Source organism: Terrapene carolina, unplaced genomic scaffold (assembly GCF_002925995.2).
Source record: "Terrapene carolina triunguis isolate 2854851 unplaced genomic scaffold, T_m_triunguis-2.0 Scaffold31, whole genome shotgun sequence".
In the NCBI taxonomy this organism is placed as follows: Eukaryota; Metazoa; Chordata; order Testudines; family Emydidae; genus Terrapene; species Terrapene triunguis.
Window position 1 is genome coordinate 7,495,653 of NW_020664382.1, and position 22,875 is coordinate 7,518,527.

Genomic DNA, 22,875 nt, shown 5'->3' on the forward strand with positions numbered 1-22,875 from the left:
CTCCTAACTGCCCTCCAGAACCCCACCCCCTACCTAAGCCTCCCTGTTCCTTGTCCCCTAACTGCCCCCTCCTGAGACCCCCCCACCCTAACTGCCCCCCTAGGATCCTACCCCCTACCTGTACCCTGACTGCCCAAAACCTTACACCCCCAACCCCCAGACAGCCCCCCCGAACTCCCAACCCATCCAACCCTGCTCCCTGTCTCTTGACTGCCCCCTCCAGAACCTCCCTGCCCCTTCTCCGACCCCCTGGCCCCCTTACCATGCCGCTCAAAACAGAGTGCTGCAGAGCAGCGCGCTCGGCAGCAGGGGAGGGAGGAGCAGGGGGAGGAGTGCCAGACTGCCGGAGGCCCAAGGCAAACGGCCCCGGCGATCTGCGAATGCAGGGAGGGGGAGGGAGGGAGAGAGAGAGAGGAGGGGAGTGGTCTCAAGTTGCAGGGGAGAGGAGGGGGAAGTGGAGGAGGGGCTCTGGCTGTCAGAGCCCCGTGCGAGTGGCACGATCCGGCCGGCTGCCCTGTCAGGCTGCCGGCTGCATGGGGGGGAAAATCCGGACATTTACAAATTCCCCCCGGACGCTATTTTTAACTCAAAAAAGCCGGACATATCCGGCAGAATCCGGACGAATGGTAACCCTAACTCAGCACAACAGCAGGCTGTGTTTAGTCCTCAATACTGGCAGTAGTATTAGACTGCTTGGGATAGCAGAAGAGTTATGTATTACCAGCACCAATACATTGTTAGGAGTTAGGTGCAAGGCCAATGATAGTAAAAGGAATACTGTTTCTCCAGCTTACAAATACTGCCAGGGCTTTCTGACTTCCGGTTATGTCATTTAACTTCACATAGTAAAGCTGCAGCCCTTTCAGCCATTTGTTTCAAACATTAGTCTGTGTGTCTTCATTAGTGAGTGCTCTTGCAATACATTTAGAGTCTATTATTCAGAAGTCTTGTTGTAATACTATTAGACTGCACTATATAAAAACATTCAGGGGAAATCTTCTCTAGACACTATGATGCAGCATTTAATGGTGTTAAGTGTGCTTAATTTGTTCAAAGAGGGTTCTATATGGCTTGTATTGTAATCATGGATAGTAAATACTGCTTTAGCTGGAAAGTTGAGTTTTTAAATTATGGTTTTTAGTACAGTGGTTAACACTCACCACTCAAAATCAAGTTTGATATAACTGATGGGGATGGGACCTGCAGAGGATAATGGCTTTATAGAGGAGCTGCATGATTCACCCCCCGGTGGGCATTAAAGGTCTAACTGTTAGCAGAACCAATGCACTTCTGCTCCATGTGGGAAGACAAGGCGAAAGGGATATGAAGAGATTGGCTGCAGGAAGCATCTTCTCAAACATGCAAGAGAGTTTGACACAGACATAGACCTTGCATAGAAGCATAGGAGCTGTTGGAGCTCTGTTGCCTATGGAAAAATGATTCTACTGTTACCCTATCCTCACAGATTTTTCTAGCGCGCAGCCTGGTTACTCTGGGATTTGGCCCTTAAATCAGGAATTAACAAGTGGAAACAGACCTTAGCTATTTTCTCTTTTCTCTCCAACACCATGTCTGCACTTTAGGAAGGTTCTTGTCCCAAAAGCTACGGCCAGTTCTGGTCATATTACTCAAATACTTTTCTTCTCCTGCACAATCCCCTAAGGCTATGTCCACACAGCAAAGAAAAACCCGTGACTGGCCCATGCCAGCTGACTCGGGCTCACAGGGCTCAGGCTGCAGGGCTGTTCCATTGCTGTGTAGACCTCTGAGTTCCCAAGCTCTGGGACCCTCTCACCTTGCAGGTACTGTCCCAGACTCCTCTGCCAAAGAAACAGAACGGAGTTATTTGTGCTATGCTCAGTGCATAGTTGTCATCATTTCAAATAAAGTCAAAACAAGTTAATATAAACTTGTGGTTGTGGCTGCTAGGCCCTCATTCATCCAAAGGTTAGGTGCACATGCTGATGCATTTTAAGTTATTCTTTCTCTGATTTAAGTATAAATGCAGAGTAAACTGCAATTTAACAAACTACTCAAAACCCCATCCCTTTCCCACAACAGTACAAAGATGTAGGCTGTCTCCAGCTAACTACAATAAAAGCAGCGAACACCCCCACTGCCCTATGGTGTGTAGATGTCTCTCGTAGCTTATTTCTTTCTCCCATTTATTTACTTTTGTCACCTAGTCTCTAGCCCATTCTATCTATTTACATGCCATTCTCTTCTCTCACTTGTATATTGTTGTCATCTTTTCTCTTCCATTGAAAAGCAGCAGGAGATTAAACTGGGAGGTTTAAAATATTATCCAAGAGACGAATCAGTCATTTTCTATTTACTTGTTATTTTGACTTTTTTGAAAACTTTAGGGGGCAACGTTAAGGTTGGTGGTGGGAAAAGCCAGGTGGTGCAAGCGAATGATTAATGATTATGTAACTGTGGGGAATCAGATGGAAGCCTAAACTGTTTGCCTCCAGACATACCCATTAGAACTGCATGGGGCCTAAAATTTCCTTCTTCTGGGAAATTTTGCATTTCCAAAAAATGTTTCTTTCTGAATCAGAAAAAGTTGGATATGCAATATTTTCTTGGGAGGGACATTTAAAAAAAAAAAAAAAATTCAGAAGAACCAACATGGAATTTTTCAACATTTTCTGGTCCCAGCTCTTCTGTTGGAAAAATTTCAACCAGCTCTATTACTAATGTTAGAGATTTTTAAAGAGATGTAGAACATTATGTAAATAATGTGAGGCTTTTAACTGGACTCCATTAACACACTTTCAATTTTAACTATTTTTTCATAAGCCTTTTGTTCGCAAATACGGTTTTCAGTGAGATCTTGTTTTTCACCGAATTTTTCAAATTGGTTTGAGTGGGGAAGAAGGAACATAGTTACGTGACTTGCCCCAGGATGCTCAGACAGTCTGATGGCCCAGATTACAATTTAAGGCCTTTCTAGCCAGCTCCCAGTCCTTTGTTCTAACCACCTGACCAAGAGCTTTTGTTTAGATCAAGGATTTAATACTCCCACATTGTGTGTGTGATTGGTTTCAAAAGAATGTTGAAAACAAAATCCAAACAGCTACAACAGCTGTATCATATTAAAATTTTCTACTGTGTTTTAATGAAACTTCTCCCTTATGGAAGAAAGCTACCAGCTAGTCTTCATACCATATATATGGAAAAAATGATTCTTAAAACAAAAATATTTCTTGTTCAGTATTTAATTCTTGTTGTAACTTACACATTTTGTATTACACACATCCGAAAAATTCAATGCATAGAAGCATATCAAACCTTTTTGATTTTTCCCTAGACTCCCAAACAGCATGGTCATTTAAAAAAAAAAAAATCTGTGCACTGGAGAAGCATTTCTGTTAAACAAACACACACACACACACACACACACACACACACACACACACACAAAAAGCATACCAAGCATCCTAGTTTCTTTGCCAAATTCTCATCTCCATACATTCCTGCTGGTTCAGAATTCAAGGAAGAACCAAAAGCAAGGGTGTGGTTGTACATACATAAGTGTTTGTCTCCACACTAGGCTTTGGATTCAATGATGCAAGGCTTTCCCCCTTTCAAGTGCAGTCTCCTTTTGGGCTGAAACAAAAATCTTGGCTAAGGACCTGAGTTTTCTCCCTGTTTCATAGAGCTGCCAACATACTGATGATGCTCAGTAAATAACTGAGTTTAGATTAAATTCTTAGGAACTGAAAGTTTATTTTACTTGTATGTGAAACACTATGCACACCTATGGCTCTAAATAAATTTTGTATTAAGCATAAACTAAAACTATTACCTTTGGGTTTCTTTTTGCTTTTCCAGTTCTACCGTCTTTCTCTCTTGCTCCTTCTGTTTCAACCTCTCAACTTCTAAGTTCTTTTGCTTCTGAAGCTGCTGCTTGTTATGTATCTCTCTCAGCTCCTACAGCAATCAATAAATATATTGCATGTAATAATGTACTACATATCACTATCACAACAAATGGCTCCACATTTCTCATTGTTAAGGACCCAGAACCTTCTTAAATATTACCCAAATTTTTGAAAATCAAGTAACTGGCAACAGGTCATACATTTTTACATGTTGCCATGATTTAGCCCTCAAAGTGATAATGCTGACATTTTATTGTCTACACCATAGATTCTTTAGTCTCCATTCCTTGCTATAGTAATTGTATTTTTCATTAAGTTACAGAACCTTGTCTCAATACAGTTATATAAGTGAGGTTGTATAAACATGAAATTTTGTCTCTGATATGTAGGGCCACAAATGTGTAAAATGCCATATTAGAATGGTCATTATTGAATATATATAGAGAACTGTTATTTACTTCATTCATAATCAACATACTGATTTAAAAAGTGAATCAGGCAGCAAGAACACTTCTTCACAAAAAGCTGGAAGTCTCTGCTCAGGCTTTTAATATTTACAGTTTATCTGGCAGTTATCTAAAGTACGGCTCACAGAGCTTTCCAAACATTTATTCTCTCTCCACTTTTAGTCATATTCCCAAAGGTGATAAAGAGTTCAAAGAGACTGACTTGTTTCTTAAATACTGCTGTAAATGGCTAAAGAATTTTCTTCATAAATAAATAATCTTTATCTTGATGGTGGCCTTATTTTTATTAATAAGTTATTAGCAGCTTTGTTATATAAATTTGTCAGATTTCTTACCTACTCATGACAATTTTTTAAAAATTAACTTCTGAATTGTTCTTACAAATATTGGCAACTATTTTCCACTGTATATGTTTCAGTTTGAAATTGATAGGTATATCATTGCCATATGAACTGCTGAAGCATTTTCAAGATTATTTTCTCTCCAAGAAATGGAATATTTTCAGCAGCGTCTTCAGAGCTGAATTCAGGCACTGAAACAGATAGGCTTGGCAGAATTAGATTTTTATTTTTGTTTTAAAATCATTTTGACTGATAACACTGACATTTATTTTTAAGTTTTTTTTTAATTTTTATCAATTTAAATTTTCCCACTTGAGGGAAATTATGGGGAGGTCAAACAATTTTTAATGACAGTAGACACAGATTCAAAAAGTTAAAGCTTTATAACTGTTAAAACACAAATTGTATATTTTGACATGTGACGCTGATAAAAGTAAATTCCCTTACTTTAAACTCAAATTCCCAAGCAGCATTTTTCTTTCTTTACCCATCTGTAAATTGTGATCATCAATGGAAATATTTATTTCAGTGGTTAGTGTGCGTACGGTGAAATCAACATTTACCAATAAGATCTAATCCTTTCAAGCCTAGAAAGAGGAATATTAATTTGCACAAATTTGATGATTTGGGTGAAAAGAACTGCTTGAATTGTTTGGGTAGCGATGAATGAATGCAGCGTGTTTAAAATAATAAAATGTCAGCACTAACATGAACAGAAATTATATTATGACCATCTTTGTACAACACCACCTAACTTTGGGGTCTGATTGTCTTGTCAGTGTTTCTTTAACTAGCTAGCTGTACGAACTGGGAATGTCTTTATCCAAAACATTTGAGAATTGTCTCTACCCTTGAAAATTAGTCGCACATCTTTAAATAACCACTTCCAGTTTATGAAGAAAAATCTACTGTAGTCTTCACGTATATAAAAATAAGCATAAACTATTCAGTTTCTATGGCAGGGAACTCTGAACTTTATATATATACACACTAATATTTTCCATGTCTTAGTGAAACATATTGAAACTTGCACCAGACCAGACAGGTTTATATTTCTTATACACTTACAGGTTTATCCTTTATCACTTAGGACTGAAACATGTGCTCTCCCAGGTATTATTCATATACTGGGCCACTTAATCTTTGCTTTTGTCAGAATTTAACAAAGTTTTTTCCAAATAAAGCTTTCATGTAAGGTGTTTAATTTTCTCACATTTGGACCTTGCATTTTAACAGAACTGGAAAGTGTATAAAAGCAGCAAAAATGAGAGCTGAACGCTGACAAGTCAGAAGCGATTCGGCAAGCAGCAATGGAAAAGAAAATGAGCAGGTTACTTTGCAATATCATTAGTGACTTCTCACCTACAGTTTAAAAACACTTAAATAAATGGGATAGTCGTTCATTAATTTTCCACTCCCTTTTAAAGTCTGCAAAGAATGGTTTTTGACTGAAAACACCTGTATGTCACTGAAACAAGTATATACATTAATCCTTAACTGCAATCACACAGCAGAGCAGGCTGGGCTAGATTTTAAAAGAGGTATCCAAATAACTTAGATTGTGATAAACAGTAGCAAGTGTCATTTGCAAGATGCAACAATTCTGTTCTTTGATCTTAAGTAGTTAAAAAACAGGACTAAGTCACTAGGCCAAGAAGCGGAACTAAAATCCTTGGAGCATTAAGGTCAAACTTTAAAAACACACAAGAACAAAAAAAATAATTAAAGAAGATAAAGCCCAACTATTTGCACTAAGGCTAATTTATTTTAACAGGACATTTAAAACAGAATGAGAGCTATTTAGCCATCCACAGACTTCAGAAAGAGTTCTACTCTAATTTAGAGAGAGTTTCTATTCAGTTATTTATTTTTAAAAGTTCACCAAGTTATGAAATCCATAAAGGAGTACAGACCTGATCTTGCAGGAACTGTTTGCACTGAACTCCCATTCACTTCAGTTGGAGCTCTGATTGCACCAAAATTGCAAGATTGCAAACTGTAGAACCTCAGAGTTACAAACACCTGGGAAATGGAGGTTGTTTGTAACTCTGAAATGTTCATAACTCTGAACAAAACATGGCTGTTCTTTCAAAAGTTTACCACTGAACATTGACTTTAAACAGCTTTGAAACTCTACTATGCAGAAGAAAAATGCTGCTTTTAACCATCTTAATTTAATTAACACAAGTACAGAAACAATTCCCTTACCATGTCAAATCTTTTTAAAAAAAAAGTCCCCTATATTTTTTTCGTGGTTTACATTTAACACATTACTGTACTGTATTTTTGTCGTCGCTGCTGCTGCCTGCTTGTGTACTTCCGGTTCCAAATGAGATGTGTGGTCGACTGGTCAGTTCATAACTCTGATGTTCATAATTCTGAGGTTCTACTGTACAGTTTTTTTTTTTAAACACACATATGTAGGCTTACTTTACAACTAAGCTTATTTTATAACTAAGCACGTTTTATAACAAGAGTTGAAAACCATTGCCACCTTCATCCGCTAAGACCAGAGTTGGGTGCTTTCACTAGAAGAGTGATGTTTCCATTCCAGTTTGAAGAATCTGAGTAGGTGTCAGCAAGGTCAGTAACTGCTACGGGAAAAATAGAGCCCCTAGTGCAGGGGTCGGCCCGTGCCGTTTCCCGCAGCCCCCATTAGCCTGGGACGGCGAACCGCGGCCAGTGGGAGCCGCAATCGGCCGAACCTGCCGACACGGCAGGTAAACAAACCGGCACGGCCCGCCAGGGTGCTTATCCTGGCGAGCCGCATGCCAGAGGTTGCCGACCCCTGCCCTAGTGTTTGATATCTGGTCCAAACAGGTAAATAATTTCCGTTCACTCTTCTAAATAAAAAAATAATTTTTATCTTATTTATAGCTATATATTTAGTTATGTAGAATCTCCAGTTTTTAAAAATGTAAAAAATGTTTAAAGGCATTTAAGTTCACCATTTTCTTTTCCTCAACAAACTGGCATACTAGTTCTATATTTTGCTGAGCAAAAGATTTTGAATATGAGGTACGTAAGCAACCCTAACAAGCAACATACCCAATAAAATTGGGTATCCAATAGCAAATGGTAATTTCCAACTGTTATCTGAAAGTAAAACTGTAATTAAGAAAAGGACTTATTTGTAATAAATAGCTCTCTTGCATCAGCTATAATAAAATGGGAATTAAATTATCAAGATTTACATTTTATTTACTGTACTGTCTTGCTTGGCATGACATTTAAAAATAAAAAAAATCAGCATCCCCACAGTACTATATAAGATACCAACTAAACAAACTACCACTACATTTCAACAGGACAGCTGAATGAAACTCTGCTAAATATTCAGTTAAAAAAACACACAGTCCAGTACCTGCTCTTTATAAAAAGATAGGTAACTGCAAGTCGTAAGTTAGAACGCTATACATTTGTTGAGATATTCATAACTTTAGGAGTTCATATTTTATCCACCATTTGTGGTGTTTGCAAGATTACCAATGTGTTATCCAAAAGGTGCAAGTAGACACTGTTTAAAAATAAGCAACTAAACCACAGATATACATAAATATTTTGAAAAGTTAGAGAGCACTGTCAAAGTTGCAAATCTAAACAGTCAAGAAGTGTAATAGCAAAGATTCTGATGATACTATTAAGACACCCACACAGTATTTTTGAAAACTAGGAAGGTTATTAAGTGTATGTAGGACAGTAAGTACATAATGTGGGCAAGTAAAGTTGCTATGAAAACCTTAAACTATTGCATTTATTGTCTTAGGACCAAATCTTGCCTTCCCACAGAGAGGCAAGAGGATGCCCAGGAAACTTCCAAGGATTATCCTGTGGAGCTTCCACCAAATCTTGCCCTTGAGGGGAAAGGATCGGGGGCATGTGGAGCAGGCAGGGGTGGAGCATCCCAGCCCTCTAGATCCAAGCGGAAGGCAACCTCTAGTCTGGTGGTGGGCAACGTGCAGCCCGCAGGCCACATGTGGCCCGCCAGTAGTCCGCGAGACAGTTTGTTTACGTTGACCGTCTGGAGGCACAGCCGCCTGCAGCTCCCAGTGGCCGCAGTTCACCGTTCCTGGCCAATGGGAGCTGCAGGAAGCAGCACGGGCCGCAGGTTGCCCACCACTCCTCTAGTCTCACTACTCACTGAGGGGCTCTCCCACCCCACCCCACGAAGCATCATCACTCCTGAAGCAGCTGTGCTATCCTCGACAGCAACACTCCCACTCCCTTATGCCCCATATCAGCAGCCAGGGAAAAACTGTATCATCTAATGAAGATGAATTTTTTAACAGCCTCTCGTATAATACCCAGCATCACAAAATGCAGTGCTCTATATGAATAGAATATGTATGGTGCAGCATAAGTGTTTCTCTTTAAAGTTTCTTAACACAATGGTCAAAACAAGGAGATTCATTGTTTTAAATGTTATACTCAAAAGAAAAATATAACTACTAGTACCCTGTCCTGGTTGTAAGTGAAGGGACACAAGAAATACTACTTTCATCTAGGCAATAAGTAAAGATTAGATCGAAATTCAAATTTGGATCTAAACTTTTGATTAAGATTTTGTTCTAGCACCTCTTATTAAATACTAACTTAAACACCGCACACTCATCTGTTTATGGGAAAGCAAAGCAAAGCACATAACTGGAGGTGGTTCATCACTCTTAGATTGAGATGGATGAATACTGCCTGTCTAGGACATGGAGACCTTTAGAAAGAAGTCTAAGTGGTTGACGCAGCCCAGGAGAACTGCCAGGCACTGCAGCATTGCATCTTCCATTGCCACTGACTGGAAGAAAGAAATGCTCAAATGTAAACAGTCATTCATATGTAACACTTGTCCAGTACACATTGACTAGACAGGGACTGAAAACAACTGGAATATTACACAAAATAAGACTTTTTTCCAAGAACATGGCTTCAGTTGTGTGCCACATTTTTTCTGGCATTAAGAGTAATATACCAGTAACTGAAACCTATTTTTAAATCAGTTGGCTACACTAATTTACTGGCTTTCACCTCTTGTATGTATATTAACATACATGCTAAATATGTGAATCTCCAGCGTTATCTGAAATTAATATCTGATCTTTGCAGCCAAGAATTGTATTTACAATGATTTTTTTTTTTTTAAACTGATCAATCTTACAGGGTTTCTAAATGATTGTGGCCTTTGTAAAAGTCAGGGTTTGTATATAAATAACATATATGCACAAACTGTATTACATAAAAAGAGTAACATAATAAGCCTTCCTTAACCCAGAACTATTTTACATTTCTATGTAAAAGAGTGGATCCAGGTAGGCCTATATCATACTCAAACATATATTTAAACTAGATATAATATACAGGCCAAGATTTTCAAAACGAGGTACCTAAAGTTAGGCTCCCAAACCCATATTGAGACATCAAATAAGTGGCCTGATTTTCAACCATGCGACACATATAGCAGCTCCCACTGACTTCATTATTCTTATTCCATCACACACTCCCCAAAATAATATATAGCATTAGCTACTGTCAGTCTTTCTTGTTAATGCGCTTCAAATCTGATCTAAAAGTAATGAACGGGCACTAGGACAGTGGTTCTCAACCAGGGGTATGCATACCCCCGGGCGTATGCATAGGTCTTCCAGGAAGTACTCAACTCATCTATATCAGTGTGTCTCAATCTAGGGGTTGCAGCCCCCAGCAGGATCACCGGACAGGTTAGGGGGATTGCAAGTATGGGGCCATCATTAAGAGGTGGCAAGCAGGGCAATTTCCTGGGGCCCCAAGCCACAGGAGTCCCACAAAGCTAAATTACATGCTTCAGGTCTGCTGCCTGGGGCTCAGGCTTCAGACAAGGCTAACAAGTGCAAAACAGGCTCAAGTATCACACAGATATGCAAGTACAATATTTATATTCCAATTGATGTATTTTATAATTATATGGTAAAAACGAAAAAGCAAGCAGTTTTTCAATAATAGTGGGCTGTGACACTTTTGTATTTTTAGGTCTGATTTTGTAAGCAAGTAGTTTTTAAGTGAGGTGAAACCTGGCAGTACACAAGACAAATCAGATTCCTGAAAGGGGTACAGTAGTCTGGAAAGGTTCGGAACCACTGTACTAGGAGACTGCCTAAGACAGCCAACTCATTTCATATATTATGGACCTGGACCAAATTCAAACTGGTGATCTACAAGTTAGAGACTCTCCATTCTATTTTTTTTTTTTTTTTTGTTTTTTTTTACCAGTTGCCTCAACCATGCAGTCCCAACAACCTGAAGATTTTCAGGTATTCAGTAAGGAAGCCCTAAGATACTGCTTTTGAAAACCCAACTCTGAGTGACATTGTATTCCAAAAAGAATGAGGAGTACTTGTGGCACCTTAGAGACTAACAAATTTATTTGGGCATAAGCTTTCGTGGGCTAAAACCCACTTCATCGGATGCATGCAGCGGAAAATACAGTAGGAAGATATATATACACACACAGAACATGAAAAAAAAATGGGTGTTGCCATACCAACTATATGTGTATATATATATATCTTCCTACTGTATTTTCCACTGCATGCATCCGATGAAGTGGGTTTTAGCCAACGAAAGCTTATGCCCAAATAGATTTGTTAGTCTCTAAGGTGCCACAAGGACTCCTCATTCTTTTTGCTGATACAGACTAACACGGCTACCACTCTGAAACCTGTCATTATATTCCAAAGAGCTTAAAAAACCCATTCATTGTGTGTCTACTCATGAGTTTTTGACTTGAAGGAATAAGCGACTGAAGAGCCTCAGCCATAATGAGAAATTTAATAGAAGGACCTTTATTAAGTAAGACTTTTAGGAGGATTGAGAGAACTGCCAGCCAAACCATCAGTCTTCATCTACCTCATGGTTACATGATTGTGTATACCATTAAGACACAAGGAAACAATTATAGTAATTCAGATAATTTAGCCACTACTCTGGCTACCACAGGCCTTCTCTTATCAGGGAATATAAAATACTATAAAATATATGCAATGAAAGTGCGACCTACAGTTGTGACCTTAAGAACCCCTCAATGCCAACTGGCAAAAGATTCACTGTTCTGTAACAGCAACGCTTAACAGGCCTGACAAGCTCACTACACCTACACTACGCTACACATTGCTTTCATAGTATTTATCCACAAAGAAGGTCATGTGAGGTCTTCAGTAAAAGCTGGGGAATACTGTTCACTAATATTGTTGTGAAAGGTAGGTACAAATACCATGTAAAACATTTATATATATAAAATTACACACACACACACACACACACACACACACACAGTGCCTAACGTTTGAATCAATGCAGATTTGACATACAGGTTTCTGACAAAGGATGTATATTCACCTGTCTGCCTCCGTTCACATGTAAATTAAGCATTGTAGGCCAGCACAATGAAAGCCCTATTTGCATACAAACTCAACAGGAGGAAGTGAAGTTAACATTTAATCAACACACCAGGGAATAAGCCACAGGGGTCATCTTGACTCAGGAAACAAACAATTACTTTGGGGAATATAAGGAGGCAACAGGATACCCCTTTTTCCTGCACTTGAAGTAATCGGGGCAGTGTGATTATATTAATGAAAATGGGATCCCAAACAGCCTTGGTTGGAAACGCTTCGAAGACTGCTTTTAGACTGATGGATAGCCTGTTAAAGTTAAGTGTAGTCTCTAGAAACTATGTATTGATTTTGCTTTATATATAACCTGTTTCCATTATCCTTACTCTCTTAAATCTTCCCTTTGATAACAAACTTATGATTGTTTTCACTATAAATGTATCTCAGTGCTGTGATGTTATACAGTGGCTGATCTTCAGCTGAATAAAAGAAGCTGGCGTTTACACCATCCCCTTGGTGATAGCAAAACTGGTATTTCTGTGAGTAGCTGGTGACAGGGTCCAGATATCACAGGGGAATGCTACAAAGGAGCTTGGTGACTGGGATAAACCTATCGTTAACCTGTAAAGCAAATCAAGGGCTGGCATTGGCCTGAGGGGATTGTTTGTTTGGCTTACGGATTGGTGTTGTCAAGGAGCTGATGCACAGTTAAGCACCAGCAAGTTTGTCTCTTGCTGGAGGTGTGGGAGGGAGTAACAAGGCAACTCAGTCTTCGGCACCTCCAGGACATGCCACAATCGTATACTCTGTTGTTAAAGAGAGGAGCAGTAATCTTAAACACGTTAGAACTTCAGATAAGACTTGATCTATGGTCTCAGTAGTGAAAAGGCACACTAAATGCTTTTGTTAAATTATTCAGTTTACCTTATCTCTCAAAACATAGTGTTTTATCAACTACTGACAGACAGGTGATTAGTGTGGTCTCCTTTTCAAGAATAAAGTGAATTAGAAATCTAATTTATCAACATTATTTTAGGATATATTCACAGAAAAGATATGCAATTCATATCTGTAGCCAAATTAACCTAATATAAAGACAATTCTCCTAATCAGATCTAATTTCAAACCAGAATCGCTATAAAACCTTTGCTCGTGTTGCAATATAAAAAACAAAATGTTCAATGTATTAGTTGTATGTTGCAGGAAATACTGTATCTTCTCCTGGATGCTGTTTTTAAAAAAAATATCCATGGAAACAGTGAGATAAAAAGTTCCTTCATATTAGGTTATCATTTTCCTTTTTTTTTTTTTTTTTTAAAACGTAACTGTCAGGAAGAAGTCTTAAACACTATCTTTGAAGGATGCTCTTCCTCTCCTAGCTGTTGCCATTTCTCTACTTTTACTGTGTGATTAGATAAAGCACAGTCTCAACAACTGACTAATCAAGCTATGAACTGACTAAACAGAAGAAGTGAAAGTATGAAAAGACAAAAGAAAAACAAACTACAGTCAGGAACAAGCGTGACAGAAAAATTCTGCATAGAAAACAAAGTCAAGTCACTTTACAGGTATGTTTAAAATGAAAGGTCTGTAAACTTGCAGAAATACCCATATATACTCGTTCACTAGTCCGTTTGTTTATAAGCCGACCCTCCAAGAGGGTTAGGTAAAAAGAGTAAAAACTGTATGACCCTTTCATAAGCCAACCCTATATTTCAGGGGTTGGCAAACTTTGACTCCTGGCCAGTCAGGGTAAGCCACTGGTGGGTTGGGATGTTTTGTTTACTTGGAGCATCTGCAGGCATGGAGCCCCTCAGCTCCCTGTGGCTGCGGTTCGCCGTTCCCAGCCAATGGGAGCTGCGGGCCCCATAGCTCCCATTGGCTGGGAATGGCGAACCGCAGCCACAGGGAGCTGAGGGGCTCCATGCCTGCAGATGCTCCAAGTAAACAAAACGACAATGTATTAGATATTCAATTCAATGATTCCATAGAGTTTAAAGTCATCAAATTTTGGTGTAGACCCGTTTATAAGCCAAACCCCGCTCTTTGATGCGTCATTTTTTTTTTTTACCAAAAATATTTGGCTTATGAACGAGTATATACTGTAGTAATTACACCATATTTCCAGAACCTCTGTTTACAGGTGGGGAGGGTAGAGGTTGGTAGTTTTTTCAAGTGTAATCATAGATCTGGGATCAGATCATTTGAATTTATTCACAAATGGGTTCAGATTTAATCTGGAACCTCTTGTTCAGAGTGTACAGTAATGCCAATTTATCCAAATTTTGTTTTCTTAAAAAGGAGGAGAGTACAATATATTTCAGAATGCTGTCGCTTTGGATAATGGTCTTAACATTAAAATTTTGAACGAATCACATCATAGTAAAATGTTTCTCCCCATGATCAAATTAGCAGCTGACCAACCAAACATTTAGAAAACAGGGATTAACATAGGTTACCTTCAGTTGATTATTGAAAATATCAATCTCCTGAAGTTTTGATCTGGTTTCTTTTTCTACTTCATCTAGTTGGTCTCGAAGCTGCTGGCGTACTAGTTCCTTGGCTTCTAAGGCTCTTTTGATAGTAAGAAGAGAATCTCCTGTTTTTAAACATATTGTCAAATGAGATATTTTCTTACACTGACATCTTTAGGTCACACACTGAACCGTTTCTCAGCATTTCTCTTGCAAGATAAAAAAATTATTAGTGATACGAATTATATATTGCGCAAACAGACTCAAACTTATTTTTACATAGATATAGATATATACGGAGGGAAAAGTAAGCTGGTCCGGTCTACTGGCAAGAGCCGGTACACAATCGACTGTACTGGCAGGGGGCAGCTTCCCCAGGTGGGCAATTTAAAAGAGCCCTGGGCTCCTGACAGCAGCCAGAGCCCCTGGCCCTTTAAATCGCTGCCAGAGCCCCACTGCCGGAGCCCTGGGGTAGCAGTGGTGGCCGGGAGCCCCAGGATCCAGCAGCAATTTAAAGGGCCCGGGGCTCCCATCAGTGGCCGGAGCCCCTGGCCCTTTAAATTACCACCAGAACCCCGAGGCTCCCAGCCGCCGCTGCACCTACAGCTACCATAGTGCTCCAGAAGTGATTTAAAGGGCCCGGGGCTCCTGGCTGCCGCTACCAAAGCCGGAGCCCCAGGCCCTTTAAATTGCTGTCGGAGCCCCAGGGTAGTGGCAGCGATTTAAAGGGCCTGGGATTTAAAAGCCCTGCCCCTTCTGCCTGAGGCCCCCCCACCCAGGACCCCGGCCCTGTGTACCCGTAAGTCCCTTAAGTTACTTTCACCCCGGATATATATTATATATACTTACTGTGCAAACTGTTCTGCTGAACTTGTTTCAGTTGGTCATTGAGTAACTGTTTTTCTGGAATCAACCTTCCAAGCATCTGCTGCGACTCCTTGGGGAAAAGATAAAGGAACAAGTTATTGACTTTAACCAGAAATAGTCACTAGCTTCACATTATACCGTTTTACCTTCACTGAAGTATCTCTTTTCAGCTCCATTCATTCAGTCAAATATTATCAAAGCACTTGTTGTGTGGGACCATTTCTTAGTGATATAACTACATACAGGTACATCCTATCCCCTAAAAAAAAAGCCAGTGAGTCAAATCTGTTACTTCAGAAACTGCTCCCATCTAATAAACAAACTTGATCTCAGCTAGTTCCAAAGCAAGATCTGACTGAAATTTGTATAAGGGTACAAGTATCTACCTAGTTGGGTATTGAATTGGGCCCTTAGAAAGTGTTTGGGGGTCACTTAAATGAGTAATTGGAAGTTTCATCAAGAGGAGGAAGATTTACGGATTGTCGATTTTATTAATCATTCAAAGATAATAAATAATCTTCATTTAAACAAACACATAACCACCAAGATCTGCTTACTTGTGGACTATGAAATAAGAATACTAGAGTTCCAGATCTCTGCTTAGCATTCCAGCAGAGATCACAGTTCATTATTTGCTTTACAGGAACCCAGTTGCTTTACAGGAACCCAGAAAGCTACATATAAATAAAAGTTTAATTGTAGGGTGGCCTGCGAATGAGAAGATTTTTCTTATGGCAGAATATGTATAATCCTTGTTATTTCTGGGGGATAATTGTCAATTCCACTACATACGTTTCCAGTGCCTTGACCCCCAACATCAAGTTGTCAGAACAGATTACAGAACCCTGATATGAAATGGCTTAATATACAAAAACTGTCAGTATCAATATCTCAGTATCTTTGAAAACAAACTTTCTTTTAAGCAAGTTACTTCAGCAGCAGTTTTAACGATTTAACTACCTGACAGATTTGTCATAAAGGACCATAAACGACATAGCATGACCTTCTACATAAGTATGACACACCTCGTTAATCCCTTTGTGAGTCCAGTCAAAGATTTGTATTTACTTACAAGAACACCTATATGATGGTATTGAAATGACTGTCAATTAATTGCAGTTAACTAATACGATTAACGCAAAAATATTAATTGTGATTATAAAAATTAATCCCGATTAATTGCAGTTTTAATTGCACTGCTAAACAGAATACTAAATGAAATTTATTAATTGTTTTTGAATGTTTTTCTACATTTTCAAATATATTTATTTCAATTATACAGTGCTCACTTTATATTATTATTTTTATTCCAAATATTTGCACTGTAAAAGTGATAAACAAAAGAAATAGTATTTTCCAATTCACCTAATAAAAAGTACGGTATTGCAATCTCCTGTAAGTTCAACTTTCATGACAAAATGTAGAACTATGTAAAAAAAAATTATATATATATATGAATATATATATATATCTATATATATAGATATATATATAAATAAAACTGCACTCAAAAGCAAAACAATGTAAAACTTTAAAACCTACAAGTCCACTCAGTCCTACTTCTTGTTCAGCCAATCACTCAGACAAACAAGTTTGTTTACATTTACGGGCAATATCATCACCTGAAAGTGAGAACAGGCGTTCACATGGCACTGTTGTAGCTGGTGTCACAAGATATTTACGTGCCGGATGCGCTAAAGATTCATATGTCCCTTCATGCCTCAACCACTATTCCAGAGGACATACGTCCATGCTGATGATGGGTTCTGCTCAATAATGATCCAAAGCAGTGTGGCCCAACGCATGTTCATTTTCATCATCCGAGTCAGATGCCATCAGCAGAAGGTTGATTTTTTGTGGGGGAGGGGAAGGTTCAGGTTCTGTAGTTTCCGCATCGGAGTGTTGCTCTTTTAAGACTTCTGAAAGCATGCTCCAGACTTAGTCCCTCTCAGATTTTGGAAGGCACTTCAGATTCTTAAACCTTGGGTCGAGTGCTGTAGCTATCTTTAGAAATCTCACATTGGTACCTTCTTTGCATTTTGTCAAATCTGCAGTGAAAGTGTTCTTGAAATGAACAACATGTGCTAGGTCATCATCTGAGACTGCTATAACATGAAATATATGGCAAATTGTTGGTAAAACAGATCAGGATACACAGAATTCTCCCCCAAGGAGTTCATTCACAAATTTCATTAACACAATTTTTTTAATGAGCGTCATCAGCATGGAAGCATGTCCTCTGGAATGTGGTTGAAGTGTGAAGAGGCATATCTGACATGTAAATACCTTGCAATGCCGTCTACAAAAGTGCCATGTGAAGGCAGCATTATCTCCATAAATGTAAACAAACTAGTTTGTTTTAGCGATTGGCTGAACAAGAAGTAGGACATTTGTAAGTTGCACTTTCACGATAAAGAGATCGCACTACAGTACTTGTATGAGCTGAACTGAAAAATGCTATTTCTTTTATCACTTTTACAGTGCAAATATTTGGAATAAAAAATAATATAAAGTGAGCACTGTACACTTTGTATTCTGTGTTGTAATTGAAATAAATATATTTGAAAATGTAGAAAAACATCCAAAAATATGTAATAAATTTCAATCAGTACTCTATTGTTTAGCAGTGTGATTAAAACTGTGATTAATCACGATAAATTTTTAAAATCACGATTAATTTTTTTTTAGTTAATCGCAATTAAATCAACAGCCCTACTTTTAATACATGCAGTAGTTTGAAGAGTAGTCACTATTTTAATTAATTCAGCTTTTCACTCCCAAGAAACTTGGAGAAAGGATCATTTAGTAGAGCCTTTCCAAATGTGTTTATTGACCGCTGTATAGTAAGAGTGTGGTATCATAAATGTCAGTCAGATGTATCTCACTCAAACATTAGGCACCGTTTGATTTCCAACTGAAATTAAAGGGAGAGACCCCACCTTATGAAGATAATTATTACACCTCTACCTCGATATAATGCTGTCCTCGGGAGCCAAAAAATCTTACCACGTTATATTGAACTTGCTTTGATCCACCGGAGTGCGCAGCCCCGCCCCCCAGAGCACTGCTTTACCGCGTTATATCCGAATTCGTGTTATATCGGGTCGCGTTATAATCGAGGCAGAGGTGTACTATTGATTTTTGTAAGTTTTTGAATTAAGAGTCTGGGAGCCTCCTTTAAAAAAAGACCAATCAGATGCCTTTTGTTTTCTCCTCTATAAATGAGGTGGTCATGTATATTTATGAATATTTTTGAGGAATTGATGTCCTTACAATTTCTGATTACTTTCTGGGTTCTCCCAAGACAATTTTACTCTTTCCTATTGATTAGTCACCATTATTTACAGGTTTGTGATCATACAGTGATAAATCATTCAAGCAGCAACAACTGAGGTATATGACATTAGTGTTGGATCAGTGTACTGGGAGAAGCTAATACTGCAGGGCCATGGGTTGCGTATTGTTAAGCTTAAAAAAAAAAAAAAAAAAAAAAAAAAAAAAAAAGGGTGTGATGGCAATTCAGTTCCAATCATTGTGAACAGAGCATTTATAAACAGTTAATGCTCTCTGTATTAATTGCACTGCTGGATGCTCAGGATTCAATTCAGATTGTATCCATCTACCCAAACCTAAAACCTCAATGAGTGGTTTGAATGAAGGTTAGAAAGCAGGTAATTTTTAATAAAGTTGATTTTGTTCTGGAGATTTTAAATGGAATTAAAACAGAGGGCAAACTAATGATTGAGATAAGCAAAAAGTAGTTGTATGCTGCATAGGGTATATTTAGGGGGAGAGGGGTATTTCTCCCCCTCTCAGAACTAATACAGTTAGGCAAACAATTATTTTTTTAAAAAGCAGGTAAATTGCTCCCCTTCAGATCTCCTTCTACAGTGATACAGTGAAACTGATGGCATAAAGTTAGTATAAAAGGTAACATTTTAAGAACATCTGCATGCATTCAAGCCTTGTATGCATGTGATAAAAATAAGTAATGTATAGGCAGACATCAACAGGGACATTTGCCAGCTATTTGTTCATTTGTATCTTATAACAGTATTAAAATGTTACTTCTTTGCAGCTATCTAGTCCTAAACATAACTTATCTATGTAACCATGTGTTTCCAACTAATGTTAGTCTCAGCCACCTTCCCCTCTGTACTCTCCACTTCTTTGTTACAGTAAGTGCTTAGCATAATGTGGACCTGATCCCAACTGAAGGTTTCTGGACATAACTGTAATATAAATAATTAAGAATCACCATCTTTTGATACTAAACTAGCACAGGATAGTATGCTGTATTTCATTAGATGAGCACAACAGATTCTCCTCTCTTTTCTCAGTGTCAAGGCCAATCAGTTGAACACAGCCAACAGTCTTTGTAGTACCAGAATTACTAGCCACAGTACTTAATGACTCATGAATTAAGTTATAAAATATTGTAGTAGCTCAGTTGTTTCTCCGTTCTACAGAGTTCCCTATCATCCAATCCACTTACAGCGTGTTACCACACTTCAAGCTTTCAACACTTCCATTGCTACTCTATTTTGTATGTCCACTTTATAAATGTTCTCTTTACTCTGTTTTATATATTTCTCACTTTGTAGAGAAGAACTGCAGTGTTATGGAAATATCAGTTTTGACTTTGGTGAAAATAAACTCCATTTCAAGGGGATTTAGGGAGGAGAGAATCCTGATGACTAGGGCTCAATCTTCAATACATTATATTCGCTTTGCTCTGAAAGCAGAAAGCTGTAAACTAAAGGATGAAGTCCATTAAAACAGAAGATAAACTTTCACAAGAGCTGGATTTAGGTCTGTGATTATTTTTAATCTTTTAAGAGAGTGACTTCAGTTATCTAATCATTCTCCACTCATTTCGTTGAGTCAGCTTTCCCTTTGTTTCTACACAAAAAAAACACCCCTCCTCCCACACACTCACACACACAGGTAACCCACCCTCCAAACAACTAATCAAACAAAACACTTTAAAAGCAAAATGGGGGTGGGGGGGAGAAAGAGAGGGAAGAACAAGAGAACATATACAAAAACAATTCTTATTGGTATATCTGTTTTTAGAAAGCTAAGAGGTGCTCAAGTGTTATGGGGATCATAAGAACCTATAAAAACAGTATCAAACCAACCAGAAGCCTCTCACATATCAATTCCTAATGGATACATGTGTTATGTACAGTTCAGACAAAAAAATGCAGCAGTTAATGAACTCATGAAAATGCAACCACTCAAAGCTAAGGCTACGTTTTAGTCATGGGTATTTTTAGTAAAAGTCATGGACAGGTCACAGGCAGTAAACAAAAATTCACGGCCCATGACTTGTACTATATATCCCTGACTAATCTTGGGTGCTCTGGAGTAGGGTGGCGGGGTGGCCCAGGGGCGCCACAGGTGCTTGGGGGGGAGGGGCTGGTGGGGCTGGCAGCTCCCATTGACTGGGAACCGCGGCCAATGGGAGCTGCAGGGCCACCACAAGTGGGCGGAGGCAGCGTGTGGAGCTGCCTGGCCGCACCTCCGCCTAGGAGCTGAAGGAGGAACATGTCACCGCTCCCTGAGGTGAACGCCGCCCGGAGCCCTCACTTCCTCCCATGCCCCAACCCCCTGCCCCCTCTATACCCAAACTCTCACTGTTGGGGGGGGGGGGGAAAAAGAGGGGAAGAAGGGGGAGTAGTGGTGGCCCGAGACTGTTCCAGCAGCGGCTGGTGCGGCTGGCCCAGGTGATGCCTGAGCTGCTCAGGCGGCCCCCAGGCCAGCTGCACCGGCCACTGCAGAAGTAACAGAGATCCTGAAAAGTCACGGAATCCATGACTTCTGTCCCTCTGTGATGAACTCGCAGCCTTACCCATAGCCATATTAATATCTTAAGTTTTCGCAGCACCTTTCATTCTAAAGAATGCAAAAAGTTCTTTACAAGCTACATAAACAAGCCATTTTACCTACCATAAAAATATAGCCAATTCCAATGTGCAAGGAAAGAATTGTTTACAGTTCATAGGAACAGTATATAGCAAGAGAACATGAACTCAGTTTAGTCTGTAGGAAAAACACAATTACCTAAAATAGCATTTGTCATAAGAACATAAGAATGGCCATACTGGGTCAGACCAATGGTCTGTCTAGCCCAGGATTCTGTCTTCTGAGAGTGGCCAGTGAGAGATGCTTCAGAGGGAACGAACAGACTAGGGCAATTATCAAGTGATCTATCCAGTCATTCAGTCTCATCTCCTTGTATTCAGAGGTTTAAGGACACCCAGAGCATAAGGCTGCATCCCTGATCATCTTGGCAAATATCCAATAATCGAGGATAGATCTAACTTATTCAATTCTTTTTTGAACCCCGTTAAACTTTTGGCTTTCACAACATCTCCTGGCAATGAGTTCCACAGGCTGACTGTGCATTGTGTGAACAGGACCGGCTCCAGGCACCAGCCTGGCAAGCAGGTGCTTGGGGCGGCTGCTCCGGGGAGGGGCGGCATGTCCAGCTATTCGGCGGACGGTCCCTCACTCCTGCTCGGAGTGAAGGACCTCCTGCCGAATTGCCGCCACAGATCGCGATCGTGATCACGGCTTTTTTTTTTTTTTGGTTGCTTGGGGCGGCCAAAACCCTGGAGCCGGCCCTGTGTGTGAAGTAGTATTTCCTCATATTTGTTTTAAACCTGCTGCCTATCAATGGGTGACCTTGGTACCTGTGCTATGTGACGGGGTAAACAACACTTTTTTACTCACTTTCTCCAAACCACTCATGATTTTATAGACCTCTATCATATCCCCTCTTAGTCATCTTTTCTAAGCTCAACAGTCCCAATCTTTTTAACCTCTCCTAATATGGAAGCTGTTTCATACCCCTATGATTTTTGTTGCCCTTTTCTGTACTTTTTGAGATGAGGCAATCTTTCTGACAAAACACCACTGCTGTCTGCATGTGTAAAATCAGAAGTCACTTGAACTAAAGAGTACAGTGAAGAGACAAATTCTGCCCTCAGATATACATGCATAGCTTCCAGCAAAAGTCAGGAAGTGTACGTACATGCTGAGGGCAGAACTTCACCAGAGATCCTCTGCAGGAATCTAAATTAATTTTCTCATTTATTTTAACATGACAATGTTAACTAAGTTAAAGAAATAGAATAATACACTACATTTGAGTATCAAAAATCATAGGTCAGTGCCCCCTTCACTCTCTTTCCATCTACAGCAAGGGTATGTTAGTAAAATACCAAAAGCTCACTAAAATAAATCTGAATACTGGATGTTCACAGAATTATATATATATTAAAAAAAAAAAAAAAAAAAAAGACTTTCCCCACATATATAAATATTCAAACCCATCCACCACTTAACTTACTACAGTCCCAAACACTTGTGGTTATAGAATCATAAAAATGTAGTGCTGGAAGGGATCTTGAGAAATCATTTCTGTGGCAGCAGGACCAAATAAACCTAGGCCATCCCTGACAAAGGTTTGTCCA

At 39.2% G+C, this 22,875-nt stretch overlaps 1 protein-coding gene across 1 annotated transcript in view; it reads right to left on the reverse strand.

Moving 5' to 3' along the window:
• ITSN1 (intersectin 1) overlaps positions 1-22,875 on the reverse strand; it is a 205,198-nt gene that overhangs the window by 88,332 nt on the left and 93,991 nt on the right. The window contains exons 15-17 of the mRNA XM_026652104.2: positions 15,377-15,464; positions 14,513-14,652; positions 3,812-3,936 (exon numbers count right to left, since the gene is read on the reverse strand). Of these exons, the coding sequence (XP_026507889.1) occupies positions 3,812-3,936; positions 14,513-14,652; positions 15,377-15,464 (353 nt within the window). The remainder of the gene's footprint in view (positions 1-3,811; positions 3,937-14,512; positions 14,653-15,376; positions 15,465-22,875) is intronic.